The following is a 25,895-nucleotide window of genomic DNA, read 5'->3' as shown; positions in this document are numbered from 1 at the left end:
AAAATATTCAAAAAAGCAATTTCACCTGAGGAGAGGCACAGACACAAGAGTACAAGGTTGCTGCCAAATGGAAAATGTCTTCTGAATACCCATAAGTCTTCATACTAGAATCTAATTCATAAAATAGAGAAAAAAATGAAACAAAAAAAATCAATTACAAAATTTCAAATAGAAAAGACACAGAAAAAAAGAGAAAAAAAGGAAAAAAAGAAAAGAAGATAAAAAGAAAAAAGAAGAAAAAAAGAAAAAAAATGAAGAGACACAGAAACACAGAAATTCTACAAAATGACATAAATAGTATCTGGGTAAATATGTTACTAAGATATTTCTATACAAAAACTAATCTAAGTGGGCTCTCATGCAATTAAGATAGACTATTATCATTAATCTGCAATCTGTATGCCAACTACATCCAAAATAGAATCAAAAAGGCTCATAATATTAAAATATATGTAAAATATGGCATTTGAAATAAAAATAACAAAAATATCTATTCAGAAACCACTAGAAAAAATATATATCATTATTTGGTACAAATTATTTACTGCACTTGAACAACCATAAAATGCCTTAAGAACATTATAAAACATAAAACACATGGGATTAAATCATCTCGTCAGTCTAAAAATAGAGGTTGCAGATTTTCAGTTATGTACACAATAACTTTTAAGACTTACAATGCTGGAATGAAAAACTGCCCCCACTGAAAAGAGGGCACCACCAAATCTTCCCTTGCTAATGTGAATTGATGGCTTTTGATTTACTATCCTTCTGGTGTCTCACTTACCAACAAGACAGTAGCTAAGTAGAGCCTTATTCATCTATTCAAAGTCATCATGCAGAATAAAATCCAGCTCCTTACAAGGCCTAGAAGCCTACAGGATCTGGCACCCAGCTATTTCTCTGACCACATTTCCTATCACATTCTCAAATTCCACCACACCACCAGTGCACTCCAGTCATACATGCCTCCTTGCCATTCCTTCAATAACCAACCACACTTTCACCTCGGGGTCTTTGCACTTCCTGTTTCCTCTGCCTTGAACATTCTTTCTCACTTCATCTAGAGAGAGTGTATTTTATCAGATGAAATTTTAAGTTTTCAAAAAGGCAAATAAATACTCACCATGAAAAGCAATTTTTTTAACATAAATTTGAGCTGACTGTCCTTCTTGGTAGTTTTCCATTGGAAAGACCAAACCTTTGTTTCTCTTTACATTGATTAGAGGTTCTATTGCAATCAGAAGAGTTAAATCCTTTTCTGCTTTCTTTGACTCTGGATCAGCCTGCCTCTAAGAGAAGTATATCCCACAAGTTAATTAATAATTCAAAGCCATCTTAACAAAATAAAAACAAATTATAGTTTTGTATATATTACCCGGAGAAAATCAATCAGCTGCCCAGCTGATGATTCAAATAAACTCCATTCCTCATAAGTAAAAGCGAATTTTACAAATTTTACAGCAGCATCTATAGAAATAAGATTTTTTCCTTTTATGGTAAGTTGCAAAAGAGATGTCTGTGGAAAATCAAGCATTCCATCTGCACCAGTATTTGACACTAGAAAAGGAAAGAGAGAGGTCTGAATGTCATTCATACAAAGAAATATTTACTAAATATTAACTATCAGATAATGCTAGGCCCTAGGGAAACATGGAAAAGAAGCAAATATAATCCCGGTCTTCACAGAGCTTATACCTTAATAGGGAAGCAAGAAGGGTTAGTAGGGAAGTACGGGGTGCCGTGAGGACAAATAAGAAGGGCACTGAACATGAATTTGGGGTAAGAGAGTGGTCAAGGATGGCCAGCCAGAGGAAGGAACATGGAATCTCAAACACAGAGAATTAGCAAGAGTTAACTAGTCAAATAGGCAGCTAGATATTACAAAGCTCAGGAAATAGATCTATAATAAGGATACAGTTTTAGAGTCATCATTATAAATCCATAGTAAACAATAAAAGCAGTCATGGGCAATGTACAGCTACCTAGGACAGGAGAATTAGGAGCCCCAATATGCAAGAGAAGGACACAGGGAGAAAAGGCTGGAAAGAAGAGTGTTTAGAAAAAAGTATTGGGAAATATCAGGAAGGGAGACAGAACATAAAGACTCCTAACTCGGGGAAACGAACTAGGGGTGGTGGAAGGGGGGAGGAGGGCGGGTGTTGGAGGGGAATGGGTGACGGGCACTGAGGTGGACACTTGACGGGATGAGCACTGGGTGTTTTTCTGTATGTTGGTAAATTGAACACCAATAAAAATTAATTTAAAAAAAAAAAAAAGTATTCAACAGTAACAAATACTAGAGTGTAAAGAAAGAAAAACACTGAGAGTGACCCTTGGATTGAACAAAAAGGGAGATGTCCATGACATTCTCCATAGAGAACTAAGGACAGAGAGCTGAAGACTGTTTAAGTAGAAAGGAAAGAATTTAGAACAGTGAAAATGGACAAGTACTAACTATAACAAGAGGAAGAAAAACAGGGAGGAAGCTGAAAGGGACTGTTTGGAAAGATTAAGCAAAGAAACTTAGAAGGAACATCTCTTCCTTCTCATTTTAATGAAAGACAATGGAAAGGATGAGTACAGGTGAAGGCAAATTTTCAAGTTTGGGTGAACAAAATGTCATCTGAGAGCATTTTCTTCATGAAGAAGAGATGGGCCCAAACTGTGGCAGAGAGACTCCTTGCCCTCAGATAGGCATGCACGTGTGGATCCGTGTACACACACACCCTAAACTCACCTGAATGTATGCATGCTATGGTCTAGGCTTTCACCTCTCCTTCCAGGTAGATATTATGGACAAGTTACCAAAGTGCACCAAAGCAACAAAAGGCAAACTTGCGAAAAAAATAAAAAAACACAAACACCTTGAAACAAAGACCACAAATGAAAATACCTTTTACCAAAGGAAGCACAAAAATGGAAAAGTGAACACTTAACCTTAAAAAGTATTCTCTCAAGGAAATAAGATTTTAGAAACATGAAGTGAGAATAAACTGCTATGAAAAAGAATTAAACGGAAACTAGGTATAAATTATTGTTGAAATGAAGAATTCAATAGAGGAATGGAATAGAATAGCAAGAACCAAAGAACAAATTAGTGACCTGGAAAGTCGGATTGAGGAACTTTCCCAGAAGGCAATAGAAAGGAATAAAGAGATTAAAATAAGACATGGAAAGTGGGATATAGATCTTCCTATTAGGGCCCTCAGAGAATTTTTAATAATACTTATTTATTTACTTGATAGAGAGAGTGAGTGAGTGGAGAGCAGGGGCAGAATCTTCAAGCAGACTCCCTGCTGAGCGCAGAGCCTGCCTCAGGACTCAATCTCATGACCCATGAGATCATGATGTGAGCAAAAACTAAGAGTCACATATGCCTAACTCACTGAGCCACCCAGGTGCCCTGAGAATTTTTAAAAAGTAAACATAAGGAGAAGGAACAAAGAAGTAACATAAAAAATGAAAGAAAGATGTAAGATCTCAAAGTACCTCCTGTATTACCAAGCTCACCCCTAGACCTAGCATAATAAAATATAAGAACATCACAGAAGAGGACATTGTAAAAGCTAAATCTGTAAAATAACAAGGTTTAAACTACTGAGAGACTTCTCAACACCATATGCAAGACTATGGAGAAATGTCTTTAAAATTCTAAAAGAAACCAACTTCTACGCAAAGGATTATATCCAGCTAAACTATTTCAAAGTTCTTACAGTTTGTATTTAAGCAAAAAGAAATGAATTTACAAAGAATTAGTGAAAAATGGGAAAGATGAAGAAAAAGGCTTAATAGTATATTCATTGTCTTAAAAAAACAATGACTAGGACTTGTATCTAGAATATACAAAGAATCCTCAAAATCCAATAGAAAAGATAAGCAATCCAATTAGAAAATGGGCAAAAGACATTGAAGAGAAGAAGAATATAAAGATGGCAAATAAATACTTGAAAAGATGTTCAGCATCATTACCCATTAGGGAAAAGCCACAATGAAATATCACTATGTACCTCTCAGAATGGCTAAAAAAAAAAAAAAAAATAGTGAGAACACCAAATACTGTCAAACATTACAAAACTGTTACACAATGTTACAAAATATTGTAGATGGGAATGTAAAATGGTACAGTCAACCTGAAAAACAGTATGGCAACTTTCTACAAAACAACATAGACCCTTACCCAGCAATTATTCTCTTGAGCATTTATCCCAGAGAAATGAAAAAGCATGTTCACACTCAACGTTCATAACAGCTTTATCCTAAGAGCCAAAAACTGGAAAGAACTCAAGTGTCCTTCAACAGATCAAACTGTGATACACCTATACCATGGACTCAGCAATACGAAGACGTGAACTATTATTACGCACAACTGGGCTACATCTCAAGGTAATTATACTGAGTGAAAAAACACACAGAGTCACCTAGTTTATGGCAAAAGAACATTATAGTCAATGGGGCAAGGAAGGTCTCTTCAATAAATGGTGCTGTGTCAAGTAGATATTATATGGAGATAAATAAATCTTGATCTCTGCCTTGTACCAACAAAAACAATTAGACCTAATGTGAAAGGCAAAATAACAAAGCTTCTAAGAGAAAACATTGGAATATATCTTTATGATATTACAGTATGGAGATTTCTTAAACATGACACAAAAATGGTTAACTATAAGGGATATATTGATAAACTGGACTACTTTAAAATTAAGAATTCCTCTTCCTTGACAGTTTAATTAGGAGAGTGAAAAAGCAAGCCACCAAGTGGGAAAAAATATTTGCAATACATATCTTCAACAAAGAACTTGCATCCAGAATCTATAAAGAATTCTGACAAACCAATAAGAAAAAAGCAAATAGCTCAACCTAAAAATGGGCTAAAGGACACCTGGGTGTCTCAGTGGTTGAGCATCTGTCTTCGGCTCAGAGCATGAACCTGGGTCCAGGGATCAAATCTCACATCGGGCTCCCCGCATGGAGCCTGCTTCTCCCACTGCCTGTGTCTCTGCCTCTCTCTCTGTGTCTAACATGAATAAATAAATAAAATTTTTAAAAAAGAAAAAGAAGAAAGAAGAAAGAAAAGAAAGGAAGGAAGGAAGGAAGGAAGGAAGGAAGGAAGGAAGGAAGGAAGAAAGAAAAGAAAGGAAGAAAGGAAGAAAGAAAAGAAAGGAAGAAAGAAAGAAAGAAAGAAAGAAAGAAAGAAAGAAAGAAAGAAAAAGAAAGAAAGAAAGAAAGAAAGAAAGAAAGAAAGAAAGAAAGAAAGAAAGAAAGAAAGAAAAAGAAAAAAGGAAGAAAAGAAAGAAAAGGAAGAAAAGAAAAATGGGCAAAAAATCTTGGTTCACAAACTGGCTCCCATACATGGAGGGCAAAGAGACCGAAAAAAAAAGAGGCAGACCATTCAGATTGGTAGGTGGTAGTTTTAATAAACAAAGGAACGTATATACAAGGCTTGTCCATAGTTTCTTTTTTTTTTCTAATATTTTATTTATTTATTCATGAGAGACACAGAGAGAGAGAGAGAGGCAGAGACACAGGCAGAGGGAGAAGCAGGCTCCATGCAGAGAGCCTGACATGGGACTCGATTCCAGGTCTCCAGGATCACACCCTGGGCTGAAGGGCAGTACTAAACCACTGAGCCACTCGGGCTGCCCCTTGTCCATAGTTTCTATAGCATTTCTATACAAGACTCAACTGGGTTCAGTCACATATACCATACACATCGTCTCAATAATACTTAGTCTCACAAAGCTACAGCCTTGAAACCACTAGTAGTACAATAGTAGGTAGGACATACATACCAAGGACAGGGTGGGGTGAGAGATGGGGAGTGTAAAGAGCCTCCAAATGCCTGGGTCCAGCTCAAGAACTAACTGCTGGTCATATCCTCTTGATGATCTCCTCCAACAAATCTAAACAGGCACTTTGCAAAATAGGATATCCAAATGATGAAGAAGTGTATGAAAAGGTGCCCAACTTCATTAGTCATCAGAAAAAATGCATATTAAATCCATAATACTACTGAATTTACTGAATTCACACCAGAACAGACCAATGAAAAAGACAAATAAATCTAAGTGTCCAAATTTGAAGCAATTAGAACTCTCATAAAATGAGATACCACTTATAAACTAAATTGGTTAAAAAAAATAATTTTGGAAGACAGTATCTGTTATAGCAAAATACACACATACCCTATGCTGTATCAATTCCACAACAGAAATGCATAGCAGATGATGTTCACCACTTCTCTTTCAGTAATTTACAAAACAAGCTGACCAAAAATATCAGTAGGAATAGAGAAGATTTAACTACATATGATTTACAAACTTCACCTAATCAACACACACACACGGTAATGTACCCAAAATGAAAGAATATATAGTCTTTTCAAGTATATACAGACTATTTACCAAAATTGACAAGTTAGGCCAAAAACCACATTTCAACAATTTTAACAGCTTCAAAGAATAGCAAATAGAATATGCTTTCTGGCCAAAATATAAGCTAGAGATCAATAACAAAAAGACAATTACCATTATCTCTCTGTTTTTTGATTTGTGACCCATTTATCAAAGAAAAAAATCACAATGGGAATTTGAAAATGTTCTTAACTAAATATTAATGAAGCTATGATAAACCAAAGCTTTAGGTACATAGCTACAGTTGAATTTAGAGAGAAATGTCTTAATATACATGTTACATAAAGATAAATCCTGAAAAATCCACGATCTAAGCTTCCAAGTCAATAAATTTTTAAAAATCATCAAAGTAAACCTAAGAGAGTAGAATAAGGGAAATAATAAAGAACAGAAACGAATAATATAGAAAACAAATACACAACAGAGAGGATAAACACAAATATTGCTCATGGAAATGACTAATGAAACTGGCAGACTCCTGATGAAATGGGAGAAAAAGGCAACCTGACCACTATCAGGAATGAAAATGAGGAGCCCAGACACCTACCAATCTTATAAACATTAAGATCATAATGAGATATTATAAACAATTTTATGAAAATTTGAAAATATTGTATCAAAAATAGAATTTTTTCAAGCAAAGTCCTATTTACCAACTGATAGTAGGGTTTTTTTTTTTTTAATGAAAAGAAAGCCTAAATCATTTTCTATCTATGGGAAAATTTTAATCCATAGTTAAAAACCTTTCCATAATGAAAATTCCAGGTCAAAATGCTATCACCAGTAAATTTAATTGAACGTGTAGGAAGAAATAACACCAATCTGACATGAAATCTTTCAAATAAGAGAGAAAGAGGGTATACTTCTCAACTTTTTAGATGAGGTCAATATGACCTTGAAAGCAAAACCTAAAAAGGAAAGGAAAACCTCTCATGAACAGAGAAGCAGAATATTTAACATTAGCAAATAAAATCAAATAATGTATCAAATGGATAACCCTTACCTCCACATTAGATCTCTTCCAAAAACTTAGGGTGGTTAAAAATTAGATAGGCAATCAATGTAATTTACCATATTAATAGAAATAAAATAGAGATCTATTTAATCAACTCGATAAATCCAGAAAAGGCTTTTGATGAAATTCAACAACTATTCAAGATTAAAAACAAATAAACAAAAGTCAGCAAACCAAGAGTAAAAGAAACTTCCTTAATCTGGAAAAAAAAAGTATCTAAAAAATCCTTCAGCAAACATCAAAATTAACAGTAAAATGTTGAAAGCTTTCCATGTAACATCATGAGACAAGGATATCTGATATCACAACTTCCATTTCATGTTTTATTCAAGATCTTATCCAGTGTAATAAGCCAAGAAATGCAAGAAAAAAGATATTAAAATATTAAGGATTGGAAAAAAAGAAATAGAAGTCATTGTTCACAGCCAAGATGATTATATACCTAAAAAAATCCACAAGAAAATCTAATAAATTATTCAAATTATCAGTTGAGTTTAACAAGATTGCTGAATTTAAGATCAATAAAAATTGGATATCAGTTTCTTATATGTTGGAGTACCACACTAAAATTTTTGTTTCTCATGTTCTACCATAAAATATTATTTTAACAAATTATTTACTTATTAAAAGTTCTTTTCCCGCCATAAACAGTTCTGAGACAACATCACGAACTTCTACTTCCTCTGTAGCAATAGGTCCAGTCTGTAGTGTACGCCTATTTGAATCAGAAAGAGCTTCTAAGACAGCCAGAAACCGGGATGAAGTACTATCAAACATCTCATCCAACAACCGTTCTGTGACAGTACGTGGCCACGGCAACTGGAATAAAAACAAAACAAAACAAAATTTTAAAAAACACAGTCCACTTCTTTAAAAAGTTCTACAGTATTTAATATTATAAGCAAAAGTAAGCAAGGCATGTTTCATCAATGCTAAAAGAGAGAGTGGTTGGCCTGTCAATGAGATGGCTACTTTTATGGTTTTCATTTTTGAGGTATCTCTCCAGACTCCATTAAAGTTTATGTCATACCGCCCTTACATCAAAGACTTTGCTATTTCTTTATGTTTATGTTTCCAAGGCAGCATTAAAAGGCTGTTTATTACTGTCTTTTTATTTGGGCAACATCAATCTCCATATGCTTTGTGTTACCTTAATTACAGCCTTCAGGAACTGAGACTCAAACTTTGGTTGCCTAGGAATCTCTCAAGAGTGCTTTTTAGATTCACAGACCAAATCTTGAAGTTCGGGGGCGGGGGGGGGGGGGGGGGGGGCGGGGGGGGGGGACTTTGCATAAGCACCACAGGAAAGTCTAATGCAGACGGCCCTCAAACCCAAATTTGAAACAATATTTTACAGTATAAATAACTGGTCTTATAGTCAACTAAAGAAGAGTTGACCAGATATATACTAATAAGCTAATGACTGTTGCAGCTCTGTATGAATTCCCAGCCACTCTGCTTTGTATCATCTCAGAATGACTTCCCCTCCTGCCTATGACTTGCCTCAACACTATTATTCTAACAATTGATCTGTTCTCTGTATTTAGATTACCAGGAAGAGGTACCAAGAGAGGTAGCTCTGGTCAGCTTTTCTAGAATCCATGTGGAGTTAGAAGATGCCCATCCTATTCCCCATGATTCCCCTGCTTCTCTCCTTTTCTTGGAGCAAAGTCAGAAAGACAGAAAAACATAAACAGGGTTATAATATAACATAACGACAGAAAAGCATAAACAGGGTTAAAGCTGCTTTGGATTATTTTTCCCCAAACACCAACTTCTCTACTCATTAGTTTCTATGCCTTTTCAATTCATAGGATAACTGATATGTTAAAAATCTCAATAAAACTTGAACTTCATGCCCTAGCCTCTCTTTATAAACAGAGGTAAGGGTTTCTTCTAAGATTTTTACCGTAGGTTAAAACAGAGCTTTTAAAAATTATACTTATAAGCATAATAAACTTTCTAATAACTAGAAATATTCAAAATGAAATTATAAAAACCAAAAATTATAATTGTTTTTAGAAATGTCATAAAAACTAGCAAAAAAGTGAAACAGAATATTTATCAGAGCTGTAGATGAATACCAAGTAAAATATTTTAAAATATAAATATTTAAAAGATCTATAAAAAAGATTAAAGGCAATAAAAAAACAAATGGGTTGCCAAGCATGACAAGCAAAATATTAATGTCTATAAAAATAGTGAGCTCATTCAAATATATTTTAAAAACTAAAATCTCTAGCAGATAAATGGTCAAAAACTATGGATAATAAAATTCACAGAAAAAGGAAATAAAAAGAGTAAATACAAATATAAAGGAAAGTTGGATCAAAGAAATAGTTAAAATGACAAGTCATTTTATAAAAGCTAAATTATCAAAAAAAAAAAAAAATCAAGAGGGGCACCTGAGATGTCTCAGTCAGTTAACCATCTGACTCTTGATTTAGGCTCAGGTCATGAACTCTGGGTCTTGGGATCAAACCCTGGGTTGGGCTCTGTGCTCAATGTGGAGTCCGCTCTAGATTCCCTCTTCTGTTCCTTCTGTGCCTTCCATGCTCACTCACTCTTTCTCTCCCATTCTCCCAAATTAATTAATTAATTTGGGAATATATATCAAGAGAATAGAAGCACTTACATCCTTTGATTCAAATCCTACACCTTGAATTTTGCCCACAGGAAATTTAAAAAATAATAATGTATCGAAGACGTTGATTACTTCAAGTTTTGACATGTGAGAAGAGACTGCTGTCCCTTTCATGCTGGGCATTATTGCCTGCTCAAGATTCTCTAGAGCTTTCTTAAATCCCCTACAGCAGAACGACCAGCAGTTTTCTAAATGAGGGCTTCTCCTCAACCTGGCCCTGAGCAGCATTCATGAGCAGAGCCCCCTGTTAACTAACTCTAATAACTATGATGCCAGTGGGAAATAAATGGTTGTTTTAAGCCACTAAGATAGGGGGGTTGTTTTTGATATGGTGTAGCCTAGTTCCTAAACACTCCCAAGGGTGAAGTCTCAAGCTGAGGAAAAAAGGTGCTCTCCACCTTCTCTCTAACCTCAAAGTTAGAGGTTGAGGTTACCTCAGCTGAGCTAACACCAAGCAGTCAAAGACAAAGGCCTCTGTGACACCACTCAAAGTTTGCATTTCAATCTTTCCCAGGCTCCTCTTCTGCATCCTGTCCTTAAAAGTCACAAAACTCGGACCGTGGGAAGGTACAAAAGCTTTAAGTAAGGGATGAAGTGAGGCTATGTCCAAAGTGGGAAGGCATTCCTCTATTTGTCATTGGTGCAGAGAACAGGGGTCAGGATTTGGCTTCAAAGATAGAGGTGTGATACAAACATACTGCAAAGAGAGTCTGAACAAGAGAAGACGTTTTTAGACTTACAGTTTGAGCTTCCCTCAAGTTAACTCTTATCTTCGGTCTAAAGAAACTTTTGTTTTTTCTTCTAGACTCAAATACTCCTCTTTTGAAGATCATTACTGCCATCTGTCTCAAAAAAATAAAAGAATTATATATGAGGTAACAATGGGATGCACTTCTCAAGCACTAATATTAAGTACTTAATCAACTATATAGTGCAGTAAATTTCTTTTATTTCATGAAATTTTTATACCTTTATTGTGGCCTCTCTATAATATCTTCTGGATTCTTCCTGTGATTTTGAGGAACTCATTAATTCCAGTTGCCTTAACTCATCAATTTTAGCTAAAGCACGACGAGCAAATGCCTATATGCGATTAAAATAAATTTAATTCATAAGTGAGAGTTATAGTGATTAAAAATATATCAAGACAGTATGTTTTATTCTCCCAGAATTTGATTTAATTGGTGAGTTAAACTCTAGATTGATGCTAACTCCGTATAACACTATAACTATCCCATCAATCATTTCCTACAAGCATCCCAGAATTCTGAAGGTCTAAAGTTAATAAACTGTCAGATATGCTAATTTTATGAATCAAGAAAATTTTTAAAAAGTATGAAAAGCCAAAATCTGTAGCTTCATATAAATTATCATATCTCTGGCATTATGAGCAGGAGCGTGCGCACGCTCACTCACACACACACACACACACACACACACAACCCCCTCCTCAAAATCCTGACCTTCTAACTAAAACAGGCTATATTATTTAGTCAGCTGTCCACTAAATTGTGAAGTCCTTAAAAGTTCTTATTTATTTTTATATCTCTAGTACCCAGTATATAGGAAGTATTTACTAATATCTGAGGACAAAACAAAGGAGAAGGCAGTACTGCTTATTTAATCAGATCACATTATTATGATTCTCTATAGTTCAATTTATATAATTCATTTTACCATTTCTTTTTTTTTTTTTAGATTTTATTTATTTATTCATGAGAGACAGAGAGAGAGAGAGAGAGACAGAGAGAGAGAGAGAGAGAGGCAGAGACACAGGCAGAGGGAGAAGCAGGCTCCATGCAGGGAGCCTGATGTGGGACTTGGTCCCAGGACTCCAAGATCACACCCTGCCCCCGAAGGCAGGCGCCAAACTGCTGAGCCACCCAGGCGTCCCTCCTTTTACCATTTCTTTGAAATATTTCATCTATAATTTATCATTTTTCATGAAGATGCTTCTAGACATAACAACATACATGAAGGGTTAAATATCCCAATAAGGAAGAATTCCAACAGGAATCAAATAGTCAAAACTGTGTATACCATTTTAATAGCTACAGAAATATGCCATCTAACTGTACATGCATGGTGAGTAGTTTTTAGAATGTATCTTGGGCTAGAAAATGTACCCACAAGGGCTATATTAGGCTATATAGGATGAGCTACTACCATCCAATCCTTCAGAATTAATTTGGGCAGAAAACACTAAATGTAAAAAAGCCATTAACTAGCCAGATGGCTGTGAACAGTATATGAAAAGAAGATTTGTACAGCTGTGAAGGCTCTGTACTGCATAAGGCTACAGCCAAGAGGTTGAATAAGGGCCAAAATCCAGCCCCCCACTGCACTCAACAGACCACGCACACTGGTGCAGGGATGTGCTGGCCTATAGGAAGGGGCACCTACTTCTAATACTCACCAAGCCCTCATCTACTGACAAGCCAGGTACCATGTGCTGTAGAAAGGATGTCTTTTTTCATCTACACAGAGGTACCATATAGCCCAATAGGTACTCCTAACAGATTAAGTTACATTCCAAGTATTCGTTCTAAAAGATATACAGGAAAAGAAAGAAAAACAAGAAATAGAGTGTATTAAACAAATGGTAGCTGGAAGCAGAGAAAAGCAAAACAAATGGACTGTAGGGTTATATAAATATAAAATATAAAACTAAATAGGGAAGGAAAGTGACTTGTATACAAGAATCCAATGAGGAAGGTAGGATAGCCAAAATCTTATTCAGAAAGGGGACAGAGAAGGTGAATGTGAACAGAGAATAAAGGAGAGAGCAGAAGGCAGAGCCCAGGGTTCAACACAAGGGAGAAGCCAAGCACATTTCTGCAACTAAACCCTGGCCAGGACTTTTATCTTTGCTCCAATGCAATTCTTTGGATTCTGTCTGTGTTTGTGTTGCTGGGCATCTGAAGAACAAAATGCTGAGTAGCTCATATTTTTAAATACTGGAATCCTGAGATTGAAAAGTGGCCTACCTCTCCATGAATGCCAGCTTGGGAGTCATAGTAGCACTGGCAGACGGCAGTGTAAAGAGTAGCTCTCCACGTCAGGTACCTGACAGACAGGAGTGGCACCGAGAACTCCATACACATACTGGCCCACAGGAGGTATTCTAAGGCCTGAGGAAGAAGGAGCACACTCGAATGTATTTTCATGTTAAGCTAACCATGCTGATTTCTATCCAATATAATCAAATTATAAGTTGTGAGCATGGTTGCTGACTGCTTAAACCCAAAATACCATAAACAGTGAGGCAAGAAAAAAATAAGCATTTAAAAAGTAAAGGAATAATTTAAAGAACTCAAAATTTTCAAGTTAGCTATTTTAGAATGTCTTCCTTCTTAGCTCCTAAAGTGCCATGAACTCGGCTCGTTTTTATTAATATCTGTCAAGTGTCAACAGCAGTGTAGGAGGTAATTTACATACATAAACATGTATATCTCTATATACTTACATTCCATCCAATTCCATTAATATGCTCATGTGTGCAGTTCCAAAGTGAGACTGCAGTCTCTTTGAAAATAAGAATAACCCCTTGTTACTCCATCACCAGCACCTAGAAGAGTACCAGGTTCATAGCAGATATCCCCAAGTGCTATTAATTGAATTCAGTAGAAACCTTAAAGTCGGCAGAACCAACAACATAGGAGAGCTAACAAGTATTTGAGATTCTCAAGAAAATAACGATAATAAATTTGGACAACAGAATAAAGTCCTTCTTCTGGCAACAAATTCGGCCTTCAATAATTGAGGAATTAAGGAAAAATATGTCTGAAATAGTCAAGTCTTGAAATGACTGAAATCCATTGACTGTCTGATCTTCATTAAAAAGCTCCAGTTAATGGTACTAATGTGGAACTGTGTCAAGTAGCCATAGAATCAGAGGGCTGAAAGTCAATCTAATTTCATCCCCACCAGTATCACCAGCACCACAACCAGATGTCCTATACCTTCCCTGTCCAAGAGTTCTCACATCTAGTGTCAAGGAACATGCCACATGGTGTCAGAAGGCGATTCTAAAACATGAAAAGTGTTTCCTATATCTGAAATGAAATTCACCTCGATATACTTCCAGTGCATTGGTTCTGGTCATGCCTTCTGGAACAGCATAAAACTGCCCCAAGTCCACTCCCAGGTTACAGCCTTCCACGAATTAGAAAATACCTCTGTATTCTGTTTTCTCCCCCAAATCTCTCTCTCCAGGGCAAATATCCCTGGGCGCTTTTGTATCTCCTAGTCCTGCACTTCCCTTCTCCGTCATGGCTAGTCTCCTGTGGCTTTGCTCCAGGTTGCCAAAGACCTTTAGAGTGCATGACTTCTCCACCGTAAAATGAACACTACATCTCTACTAAGTGGGCCCGGGGCTGCTTTCTTGTTGTTTTTGTTATTGTCGTTGTTTGCCAACCTTGCCACATTGTGAACTGAGGTGGAATTAATAGTCACCCAAACGAGTTTTCTCACATTTGCTGCACTAAAATTCTATTATGGATTTTTGCATATGGACTGTTGTGGTTTGTGGGGATATGGGATCGAACCATGTATAAATTTTCTCCCTTTAAATTCACATATCTTTTCAAAACCCCTTGGGATCCCTAATATTAGAAATTTCACATTTCAAAATAAAAATAGCTTCAGTCACCAACTGCTCCCATTATATTTGGGTTCATACTCAGACTTAGAATAAAAGACCCCAACAACATATCTTAGTGCCAGAAGGGACCATCTAAGAGGTTGAACTGCTTATAAGCAACAGAGCTGGGGATAGAATTCAGGTCTTTGGACTCCCAAATACAGCTGCGATATATCCACTATGTGGGGCAGCCTTGACAAAGGGGGAGTTCTGAAAACCCATCATCCTACTTGGGGTTCTGGAAAAGTGTCAGGTTTAAAAATGAAAAGCCATTTCTAAAACAAAACAAAAAACAAAACAAATCTTAATTTGCAGACTTTTTTCTTGCCCCTAAAAGCTAGGAAGAACAATTTCTATTAATAAAAAAAGTTGATGTGCTTTCAGCAAACTGTTCTCTTCATAGGGGGAAAAAAATGTGAAAAACCAAGTTATAAGAACCCTGCAAGGGCATGGCTCAGGTGTTGCATAGGAAAAATACACACGATTAATCAGCTCAGCCACAGGATGGCACTGCAGCATCATTTATATCAGCGTGTAGCACTGGATGCAAACACTGAGAAACATTTCAAAGTGGGATTTGAAGTCTACATAATGGTACGTGGAATAATTTGACAATAATAATAATAAAAATGGTACATGGAATAATTTGACAATAATAATAATTTTCATGCTACAAAATTTTACTAAACTATTTCAGTTCTGTAGCAAAAGGAAACAAAAATCAACTTTTTTAGAATGAGTAGATATTCTGTTTGCTGAGTACCATATGAGTTTTAAATACTTCAGATTAACCTTAACTACAGATTTTTTTTATAATTTATTTTTTATTTTTATTTTTTAAAGATTCATTTATTTATTCATTCAGAGAGCGCGAGAGAGAGGCAGAGATACAGGCAGAGGGAGAAGCAGGCTCCAAGCAGGAAGCCCGATGTGGGACTCGATCCTGGGTCCCCAGGATCACACCCCGGGCTGCAGGCGGCGCCAAACTGCTGCGCCACCGAGGCTGCCCTTAACTACAGATTAAACCTTAAAGGAGGGACACCTGGTGGCTCCGTGGTTGAGCGTCTGCCTTTGGTGCCAGTCGTGATCCCAGGGTCCGGGGAGCCTGCTTCTCCCTCTGCCTGTTTCTCTGCCTCTCTCTGTGTCTCTCATGAATAAATAAAATCTTTAAAATAAAAAAAACTTAAGAATTAAATCATAAATAAATAAATAAATAAATAAATAAATAAATAAATAAATAAATACCATAAGTGAAAGCCATGTTGTTAGATGTCTTTAGGGAAAGAGGCTTCATAAATCTGTCCTCCCTCCATTCCGTAAGGTTATACTGGTGACCTGTCTGAGCACAAAGGTAAGCGTTTCCTCTAGAGAAAAATCCCTGGTCAGTTCGGGTCTTCAGAATATCTTCAGGAATACACACTTCATGTCAAAAACTATTAATCCACTTACATGGGTCCTCCATTTGAGTGGGTGAACCAAAATAGGATGGGTCATGATAGGATTAAACATAGTCAACATACATGCATTACTCTAATGGTGTTGAGAGGCAGTATACTGTGGCACTGGCCTCAGCTACACTTCTCTGTGAGACATTGAGCTTCAGCTTCCTCATCTTTATGATGAAGATAATAGTAGCACCTTTCTCAAAGTGGTGGCATGAGGCTTATATGAGATAATATGTGAAGAAAGTGCTTATTAACAGCATACCTGATAAATGGTAGGCATTCATTCAATAAATTATGAAGATGATGGTGGTGCCCACATCATAAGATGGTATTGAACATTATATATGCAAAGCCTGTTACACAATAGCCAATTCATAGTAAGGAATCAATAATATCAACAATGGGGTAGCCATCATGTCTAGAGCCGACAGGAATAGTTTAGATTGCTCTAGGATGATACCACAAAAAGCCCGAGGATCCCATGTCTGTTTCTCTTTCTGTTGTAAACTACAACAGATTCAAACTCTAAAACTGCTACAGAATTATGATCCCTCTGGGCGCCTATGTGGCTCAGTGGTTGAGTGTCTGTCTTTGGTTCAAGTCGTGATCCTGAGGTCCTGGGAGAGAGTCCCGTATGGTGCTCCCCACTGGGAGCCTGCTTCTCCTTCTGCCTGTGTCTCTGCCTCTCTCTGTTTCTCATGAATAAATAAATAAAATATTTTTTAAAAAGAGAGAAAATCAGGATCCCTCATACCCAGAAGTACTCAGATGTGGCTGGACCTCCAAGGGCTTGTCCTCATTAAATGGACCCATCAAGTTCATTTACAGCTTCAGCTCAGGAATCAACTCACTGACTGAGGGAATTTCTGAGTGAAAATTATCAATTTCCTTGAAACTTATTATAGTGAACAAACTGAAAGAATCTCATTCCAATCTTTAAATGCCAACTGCACCCACCACCCCAAAAATTCTTGCATCTCTCACTCCCTACATTCCTATCCCATAAGACTGGGACTATAGAACTATCCTCCTCAGTCTTTATTTTGTCAGACAAAAGCTCAAATTCAATAGAAGGGAGAGGACAAGTCTTACATAGGATCTAAGTAAGAAATTATTTTAAAATAACTATCACATTAAACTAAAATTCTCTCAGCATTAACAAGTACAAACACTAACAGTTACATTTTGACACAGATATCTCTGCCCTTCAATACTTTGGCAGACAAATGCTGTAACAGACCAAACTATGATGACTCTGTGCAGCAGTATTTGTTGCTACAGCAAGTGCAATAGGAGTATGCAAATTCTCTTTAGGAAATCATCTGGAACTGAATGTAGAATTGTTGGAATAGTGTGTAGGCCAGATTTACATTATTCATGAGACAGTCTCCCCTCATTTTAATTTACATTCAAAACACTGGCACAGAGCTTGCTCAAGTCACTGTCAGTAATAGAGCCTTTAAATTTGAGTAACAAAACAGAGAGAGAACACATAATTAATGTTACGCATTGAGCATGCAAGTACCTTTGTTTCCATTTCTATTTCCTTTTTTTTTTTTTCCATTTCTATTTCTTAAGCATTGTCAAATTTTAGGATACTTGGCTGTATCTTGAAGAAATAAAAAAAAAAAGTATCTGCACTGTTAGAATATTCAGCATAAGGTTTTGCATGCATTAAAGAAATATAAAGCAATAATGTTTCAGACACCAGAAACAATTCAAGCGTGGTCTCAGTGGGAGTGTATTCTCTGTTCTTGGCCTATATTCCAATGACTGGACATTGACACAGGGAATAAATATGTCTCCTACAGACAGAAGTGCTACCCACATTGAAGGGAAGTCAATAGAACTGTCAGCCACTTCATCAAGCTAAAACTGAGCAGTAAGTACCAGTAAGTACAGATCTTATTATAAAACAAAGGCCCTTTACCCTCAGCTCATAACTGGGACAGTGTTTAGGTAGATATTCACCCAACAAGCATATGGGCCATTAAAAAGGTCCAAGCTGTTCGAAGAAAATGAAGTCCAAACTTCATAGCATATATAAATAGAATAACCATATTTTATCACCCAAACCAGAATACTTTAAAGAGCAAAAAGGAGTACTATTAATAATTACTCTAGGACAACGGACATAAACCAGAACTGTCCTGGCAAGCCAGGATGGATGGTCACCCTACCTAAAGATATAGTTACCAGAGGGATGTTTAGTATCAAGTTGACAAGTAATGACTAATCTGGGAGACTGAGGGACACTGGAGATTACCTATAATTTTAGGAATTTGTTTCTTTTTTTATTAATACTTTATTGTCTTTTTTTAGATTTTTATTTTCACAGATGATCATGTTAAAACAAAAGAACAGGAAAACTATATGACAAATATTTATTAAATTTTGCTATATGATTCACTAATTTTGTTGAGCACTCAAATGTGCTAACAAAAGTCTTGAGGAAAAAAAAACTCTTGAGAAGAACAGGAAATATGGGGCAAGATATTTTGTCAGTAAATTTCATACCTTGGAAGACTGACCTATGACCATCAGTTTCCTGCAAATGGTGTAAATGTAAATGGTACCTAGATGAAGAAAAAGATTGTTAACATGTTTTACAGTTAAATAATGGGAAATTTTATATTCTAATTTCTATAGTTTAAGTCTGTAGTTCCTAAAACAAGTGCTATTATCTTATGAAAAAGTCTGGTAATGGTTATTAGAGAGTTAGTTATAATCATTACAATTTTTTTGTAACTTGCAGCCAAATAATTTAAAAAACTAATTTGAGGGATCCCTGGGTGGCTCAGTGGTTTAGCGCTGCCTTCGGCCGAGGGTGTGATCCTGGAGTCCCGGGATCGAGTCCCACGTCGGGCTCCCTGCATGGAGCCTGCTTCTCCCTCTGCCTGTGTCTCTGCCTCTCTCTCTGTGTGTCTCTCATGAATAAATAAATAAAATCTTTAAATAAATAAATACAAATAAATAAATAAATAAAATAAAAAAACTAATTTGACCATATTTTAAGTAAGTTGACATAGGAAATCTTCTATCCCCATGTGAAAGGCAGTTTAAGTTTTGAAATATATTGAACAAAAGAATATTTTAGTAGCATAATTTATGTACCCTGTGCTTTTATTAATTCATACAAAATGCTATTAGTGCCTATGGTTTCTTTATGATTGAAAAACTAAAGATTTATCTCCAATAATATTAGAATACATATTTATCAAAATGGCACAATACTAAACAAGGAAATTCATGATAATTTAAAAATCAAAATGTATAACAGGCATTTTATTTATTTGCAGTCTCATAATTTTTACTTCTTTATTAAAGTATGTCCTATAAGCACTCTAGTGAAAAACAGCATTTCCAGTTCTTATTAAAGACCATTCAAAAAAAACAAAAACAAAAACAAAAACAAAAGACCATTCAAGTATGATTTTTTTTTTTTTTTGGGTCAGGCCATTAATTAAATGAAAACGTAAGGCTAAAAAAATAAAAATAAAAATAAATTAAAAAAAAAAAACATTAGGCTAAAAAACTGGCAGAGATGGATGTAGGGGTGGGGAACAACATCACCAGACAACTCTCTCTATATATAAAGGACACTATCATACTATAAACATACCCCAAAGATGGTAACATGCCTTAAAAAGCATGTAATTATAATGACAAGTAGTCTAAATATTTTCTATAAAATATGTGATCTAAAATTCATAACCATCCAAATTCAACAATTACAAATCCGTGTTCACACTTAAACTTTAAAAGCTTCTGAGAAAACAGCATCTGCTCCAAAATACACATCATTTGATTAAAATACACTTGTAAGCATGGCATAATAAACATTAATTACGTAAGTGACAAAAAAATATCAAATAAACTTTTAAACACTTACAGTAACATAAACTTTATAGAGAATGCCATAGGTCCTTAACATTCAAGGACTCAGCCTTCTTAGTGTGACTGCCCCCACGACATGGCATTAGTTATTTCACATAAGATTTACTGAGGAAGAAACCACTTGGCTAGTGACAGCTCAAACCCAGTGTTCTTACCTCAACTAGGCTTCGTTGACCTCTGCTCTTAATCTTTAAAAATGAAATTGTCTGTGTTTCTTTATTTTAAAAGTCACCAAGTAAGGACACCCACAGCAAACTCATGCCTCCCTGCAGAACACGTGATTCAGGTGTTAGCCAGAAGTCTGTATAAACATGTCAGTAATGGGAACTGGGGAATTTCAGAAGACCTCAGAAGACTGCCCTCAAGAATGACAAGGGCCCTCTGTATTTTTAAAATAAGATTTAACCTTTCCAGACCTAGTATGTCCTAACTATACCTGAATCCTCCTTTGATGGTTCAAATTTCCACAGCAGAAGCCTGATAGAGAGTAAATGACATAAAATGGAACACAGACTAAATCTTTACAATCTCAGGATGTCCCTGAAAATTTGTTTTATTTTTAACCATATCCCTAATACGGAGTTTATTGCCTTGTGTGTGACTCCTTTTTATCCAAGATGGCCACCACCAAAATAATCCGGCTATGTGAGGGTTGAAATGAGTCAGGATTGGGTTGGTTGTGAAGTAAGATATTATGCAATAGTCACACACCCAGTTTGAGTTTGCAAAAGAACCAAAATCAGTTAACTATCTTAAGAAACCAAGAGTGTGTATGTGTAATAGTCAATTAAAAGTAAAGAGAATCAGTATTAATGTCTAATAGAAAAGGTAAATGTATTTTGATAAATTGACTGCAGCCCAATTTATTTTTCATTACTTTAACTCCAAACTTTTAAAACTACAAGGTTTTTGCACTTGTTAATCCCCCAGTTGGAATGCCCATCCCTCCAAATATCCAGACGTCTCAGTCAGGTGTTTACTCAAATGTCATCTCAGTGATGCCTTCCCTGACCATTGTTTAAAACAGCAGCCCAGGGATCCCTGGGTGGCGCAGCGGTTTGGCGCCTGCCTTTGGCCCAGGGCGCGATCCTGGAGACCCGGGATCGAATCCCACGTCGGGCTCCCGGTGCATGGAGCCTGCTTCTCCCTCTGCCTGTGTCTCTGCCTCTCTCTCTCTCTCTCTGTGTGACTATCATAATAAATAAAAATTAAAAAAAAATAAAAAATAAAAAAAAAATAAAACAGCAGCCCAGCCCCAACCCAACCTCTGCTCTCCCTATCCCCTTTTTAGCTTTGTTTTTCTCCATAGTACTCATCACTACCTGGCACACCATTTAATTTTGATTTGTTTATCATCTCCCTGAAGCATTATGTAAGCATGAGAACAGAGTTTTTGTCTATTGTCCACTCCTGTGTCCCTAGCACTTAGAACAATGTCTGGCACTTAATAACTTTGAGGTGAGTTCATTAAAACAGGGACACTAATTAGCAAAACTAAGTATATGTATCTCCCACAACCCAGCAATCCTAATCCTGGACATAAATCCCGGAAAACTCTAACACAGGTTTGTAAAAGGACGTGTGTAAGGATATTCACTGCAGAATTATTTGTGCAACTATAGAGGTAGGGCAAACCAGGTGCCCACCTTGAAGGCTGTAGGGATATCTGGAATGCAATTCAACAGGCAGAATTTAATGAACTAGATTTACATATAGGAACCTGGTTTGGCTCCAAAACTATGTTATTGAGTGAAAAAATATTTAGGAAACAGAACAAAATCCAGAGCATGATACCATATGTATATAAAAAAGCACACACCAAATAAAGGTATCTAGAAGACACAGAAATTGTTGTTTTGTTTTATTTTTAGAATATTAGGATTATTTGCATGTGATCTTAAAAACACTGCAGACAAGGAATTACGTTGCATCATTTCCACCTCTCGAGTAGGACCCAACCCTCAGGCCCAGCACTCTATCTTGAGCACAGAACCTCTGGTCCTGCTCAGTCCCTGCCAAGATATGTAAACAACTCAGGGGGAAGGAAGGTAATAGCTATTCAGGGAATCACAGATCTTCTTGAAGACCATCAGGCACAAAAGCTTAACAGTCACTGGACTGAAAATTTCTTCCAAAATCGGACTCATCTCTGGCAGCAAATGTAAGGTCCAGTTTCAATCAAAATGTCAAAAAAAAAAATTATTTGGGGAGGAAGAAGAAGGAAAAGGCTAGGAAACATACTTTCAGTTGCCATGGATGAGGAAAAATCCAATACATTTTCTTTTAAGTGATTTTGCCCTGGTCTTACACTGGGCATTTTTCTTTTAAGAAATTATCCAGAGATCAATAAAGCAGGTGACTGACGGTAACTTTAAAAATAATTTAAATTGAATTTAAATGGTAACTCCTTAAAGAGAAAAGCAGATGCTATATTTTGATAGATAAGACTCTTTACCAAGACAAATATAATGTATATATGTGTATCTATACAACGTAGATATGTATATAAATCCACTATACACACACATACACATACATTCTCAGAGCTCCTCACTCAAAAGCAAGTAGGAGAAGGTTGATATGTAGAAAGCAATAGTCACAGGACTAGGTATTTGAGCAAAAGACCAATAAATGGATGATGCTTAGAACTAATCTAACCTGCAGTGATCCTTTGATCCTTCTCCATTTATATTTACTATTAACCATGGCCCCCACTTCTGTACACCTGAAACTGACTATCCCCACAGCCTCTGACCCTCCCTTGAGCAGAAAATTCAAAGACATGCTTTTTAAGTCCCTGCTCATAAGGATAAACTAAAATGCAACAAAAATATAAAAAGACAAAAACAAAATCCCCATAATCATCACCATTTTAATATTTTATAAGAAATTTTTTAGAATTTGGATACATAATTTTTTTGTCATTTTTATTTTTATTTAAATTCTAGTTAACATATAGTATAATATTAGTTTCAGGAGTAGAATTTAGTGATTCATCACTTATATATAACACCCAGTGCTCAAAACAAGGGCCCTCCTTGATATCCATCGCCCATTTAACCAAGTTAACCAATCAAATTACGATCAAATTTGGCATTTAAATAACTTTCTGAAAGTCATGATAAAAAATAGAAGACATTGACATATACCATTGAAGATAATCCAGCAAAGATGCTCCTGGGACAAAGCCACCTGCATGATGAGTCTTAAAGAGGACAAAATATGCAGACACTGGGTCACAGAATCTTTATTCTGCAGGTTCACATCATTGTCACAGACCAGCTCATAGTTGCAAATATTTTTGCCACTTAAAGCATGAAACTGAAACACAGGGAAAATATAAATAAGAATATAAATAAGGTTTATGCGACTTAGAAAAGTATTTCTTAAAATGTGAAACAGTAAAACAGAAATGATTCTATTTAAATAAATTATATAATACTATAGACTGAATGTTTGAATTCCTCCCCCTCCACACACACACACACATTTTCTACACTGAAACCTAACACCTAGCGTGATGGTATTTGGATAACGGGGTCTTTCGGGAGAGGCTGTCACAAAGGTGGAGCTTTCATGAACAGGATTAGTACCCTTATAAAAGAAACCCGAAGGACATCCCTACTGCCTTCTGCCTTATGAGGACGCAGAGAGAAGACAGACATCCATGAACCAGGAAGTGGGCCCTCACCAGACACCAAATCTTCTAGCACCTTAAGGTAGTGGTTGCCAGCCTCCAGAACTAAGAGAAATAAATGTTATTTAAAAAAAAATAAAATAAAATAAATAATAAATGTTATTTAGACCATCCAGTCTATGAATTTTTGTTATAACAGCCCTCAAGGACTAAGACATATGGAAAGAAATGTGGCAAAACAAGTTTCTTCAAAGCATCCATTTAGTCAAGCTTACTTGTCCTTAGTCATAAAAACTTCAAAAGTCAAAAAAGGTACAAAATTCTATTTCCAAGAACATAGAATTGAATCACATTTTGTGATTCTTCACAGCATTTTAACTTATTAATTTGGATGCAACTGTTACCATTACACAATTTATTCAGCAATTGTTTGTTGCGTACCTCTATTTGCCTCTTAAAGCAATAGGGACTCAAAGTCCAAGACATGGTTCCTGCTCTTGGCAGAAGGAAAAGCATTCTAGGCACATGCAATGTTAGGAATGCTTAAAGTGGTTGCTGTGGTCACTGAATTGAAAGTCTTTTATAAGGTTGGGTTAAAAAGCTTAAAATAAAGAGATTAGGCATGCCTGGCTGGCTCAGTTAGAAGAGCATTCAATTCTTGATCTTGGAGTTTATGAGTTTGAGCCCCATGTTGGGTGTAGAAATCACTACAAAAAAATAAATAAACTTTGGGGCACCTGGCTGGCTCAGATGGTGAAGCATGCCACTCTTGATCTCAGGGCCATTGAGTTTGAGCCCCACATTGGTGTAGAGATTACTTAAAAATAAAATCTTTAAAAAAAAAAAAAAAAAGAGCAATTAAGCTATTAAGGTAGTCCCTGGTCAGAACATGGAGTGTATTCCACATCATTCCAAGGAATATGGACTTTAGCCAAAAGGCAGTGGAATAAAATGATTTGATTTATAGTTTAGAAGTTTAGAAGTTAATCCTGACAAATTGTGCAAGATAAAAAGCAGAGGATGGGGCACAAAGCTACAAGCAGAGAGGCTAGGAAAAATCAAAGGCCTCTGAGGTAGTCCAGAGATAACACAGTCCTGACATGGGTGCTGGAATCAGGGATGAAGAGAAAGAGATTGATTGATTGATTGATTTGAGAGCACGCATGCTCACAGTGGGGTGGGGGAGGGGCAGAAAGAGAGGGAGAGAGAATCCCAAGCAGAACCCCAAGTGCAGAGCCTGACATAGGGTTTGATCCCAGGACTGGAGACCATGACTGCAGCCAGAACAAAGAGTCAGACGTCCAACTGACTACATCACCCAGACACCCCCCAAAAAAGGAAAGATTTAAGTTTTATCTCGAGATTTAAGTTTTATCTGACTCAATAGGATTTATATATTTTTTTAATATTTTATTTTTTTGAGAGAGAGAGAAAGTGAATGAGAGAGAGAGAAAAACAACATGAGTGGGGGGAGGGGCAAAAAGAGAAGCTGACTCCTCGCTCATCAGGGAGCCCAATGCAAGGCTCTGATCCCAGGACCCTGGGATCATGACCTTAGCAAAAGGTGGATGCTTAACAAACTGAGCCACTCAGGTGCCCAAGATTCAAGAGGATTTAGATGTGGGAGGTAAGAGAGAGAAAACAGTATACAGTGTTTTCTTGGGGGAGTGGCTCATGCCAATTATGGAGGAAGAGGAATGAGTTAAGTTTAGTATATGTGGAGTTTGAGATGCTCATGACATAAATCTCAGAAGAGAGATTTTGGCTAGAGAATCATCACTACTGCTAAACGTGTGGGAGTGCACACACAATAATACAAATGGGCCTTCCTCTACCACATGAGATTTCCCACTAGGATACATATATACTATTTCTAGCCATTATATAACTAGTATCACAGAAAAAAAAGAGATTTATTGACTGCATGTACATGTTGGAATAGTTATCTTCAAAATGTTCTCTCTCTTAGAAGCCAATAGTGAAACCTCATATTTTTTGAGTGTCAGGCCCTATTCTAAATCTTTTATTATCTTGCCAAACCTAATACAATCCTTTGAGTTCTTATTGTTATTTCTGTTTTACAGATGAGGGAACTAAAACACAAAGAAATTACATAACTTCTCCAGGGTCCCATCATTAGGAAGTGCACAGCAGATCTTTGAACCCAGGCAGGCTGGCTCTAGAGACCAAATTCTTACCAGC

The 25,895-nt window shown here is 36.4% G+C and overlaps 1 protein-coding gene across 2 annotated transcripts in view; it reads right to left on the bottom strand.

Annotated features, from left to right (window-relative positions):
• CFAP54 (cilia and flagella associated protein 54) overlaps window positions 1-25,895 on the bottom strand; it is a 302,139-nt gene that overhangs the window by 262,517 nt on the left and 13,727 nt on the right. For both annotated transcript variants that reach the window (XM_072724628.1, XM_026013023.2), the window contains exons 4-12: window positions 23,206-23,377; window positions 18,677-18,735; window positions 13,060-13,203; window positions 11,042-11,155; window positions 10,813-10,914; window positions 8,049-8,247; window positions 1,379-1,560; window positions 1,127-1,292; window positions 26-111 (exon numbers count right to left, since the gene is read on the bottom strand). In XM_072724628.1, coding sequence (XP_072580729.1) covers window positions 26-111; window positions 1,127-1,292; window positions 1,379-1,560; window positions 8,049-8,247; window positions 10,813-10,914; window positions 11,042-11,155; window positions 13,060-13,203; window positions 18,677-18,735; window positions 23,206-23,377 — 1,224 coding nt within the window. The remainder of the gene's footprint in view (window positions 1-25; window positions 112-1,126; window positions 1,293-1,378; window positions 1,561-8,048; window positions 8,248-10,812; window positions 10,915-11,041; window positions 11,156-13,059; window positions 13,204-18,676; window positions 18,736-23,205; window positions 23,378-25,895) is intronic.

This window comes from Vulpes vulpes, chromosome 10 (genome assembly GCF_048418805.1).
Source record: "Vulpes vulpes isolate BD-2025 chromosome 10, VulVul3, whole genome shotgun sequence".
In the NCBI taxonomy this organism is placed as follows: Eukaryota; Metazoa; Chordata; class Mammalia; order Carnivora; family Canidae; genus Vulpes; species Vulpes vulpes.
This window is presented reverse-complemented; position numbering and strand designations above follow the sequence as displayed.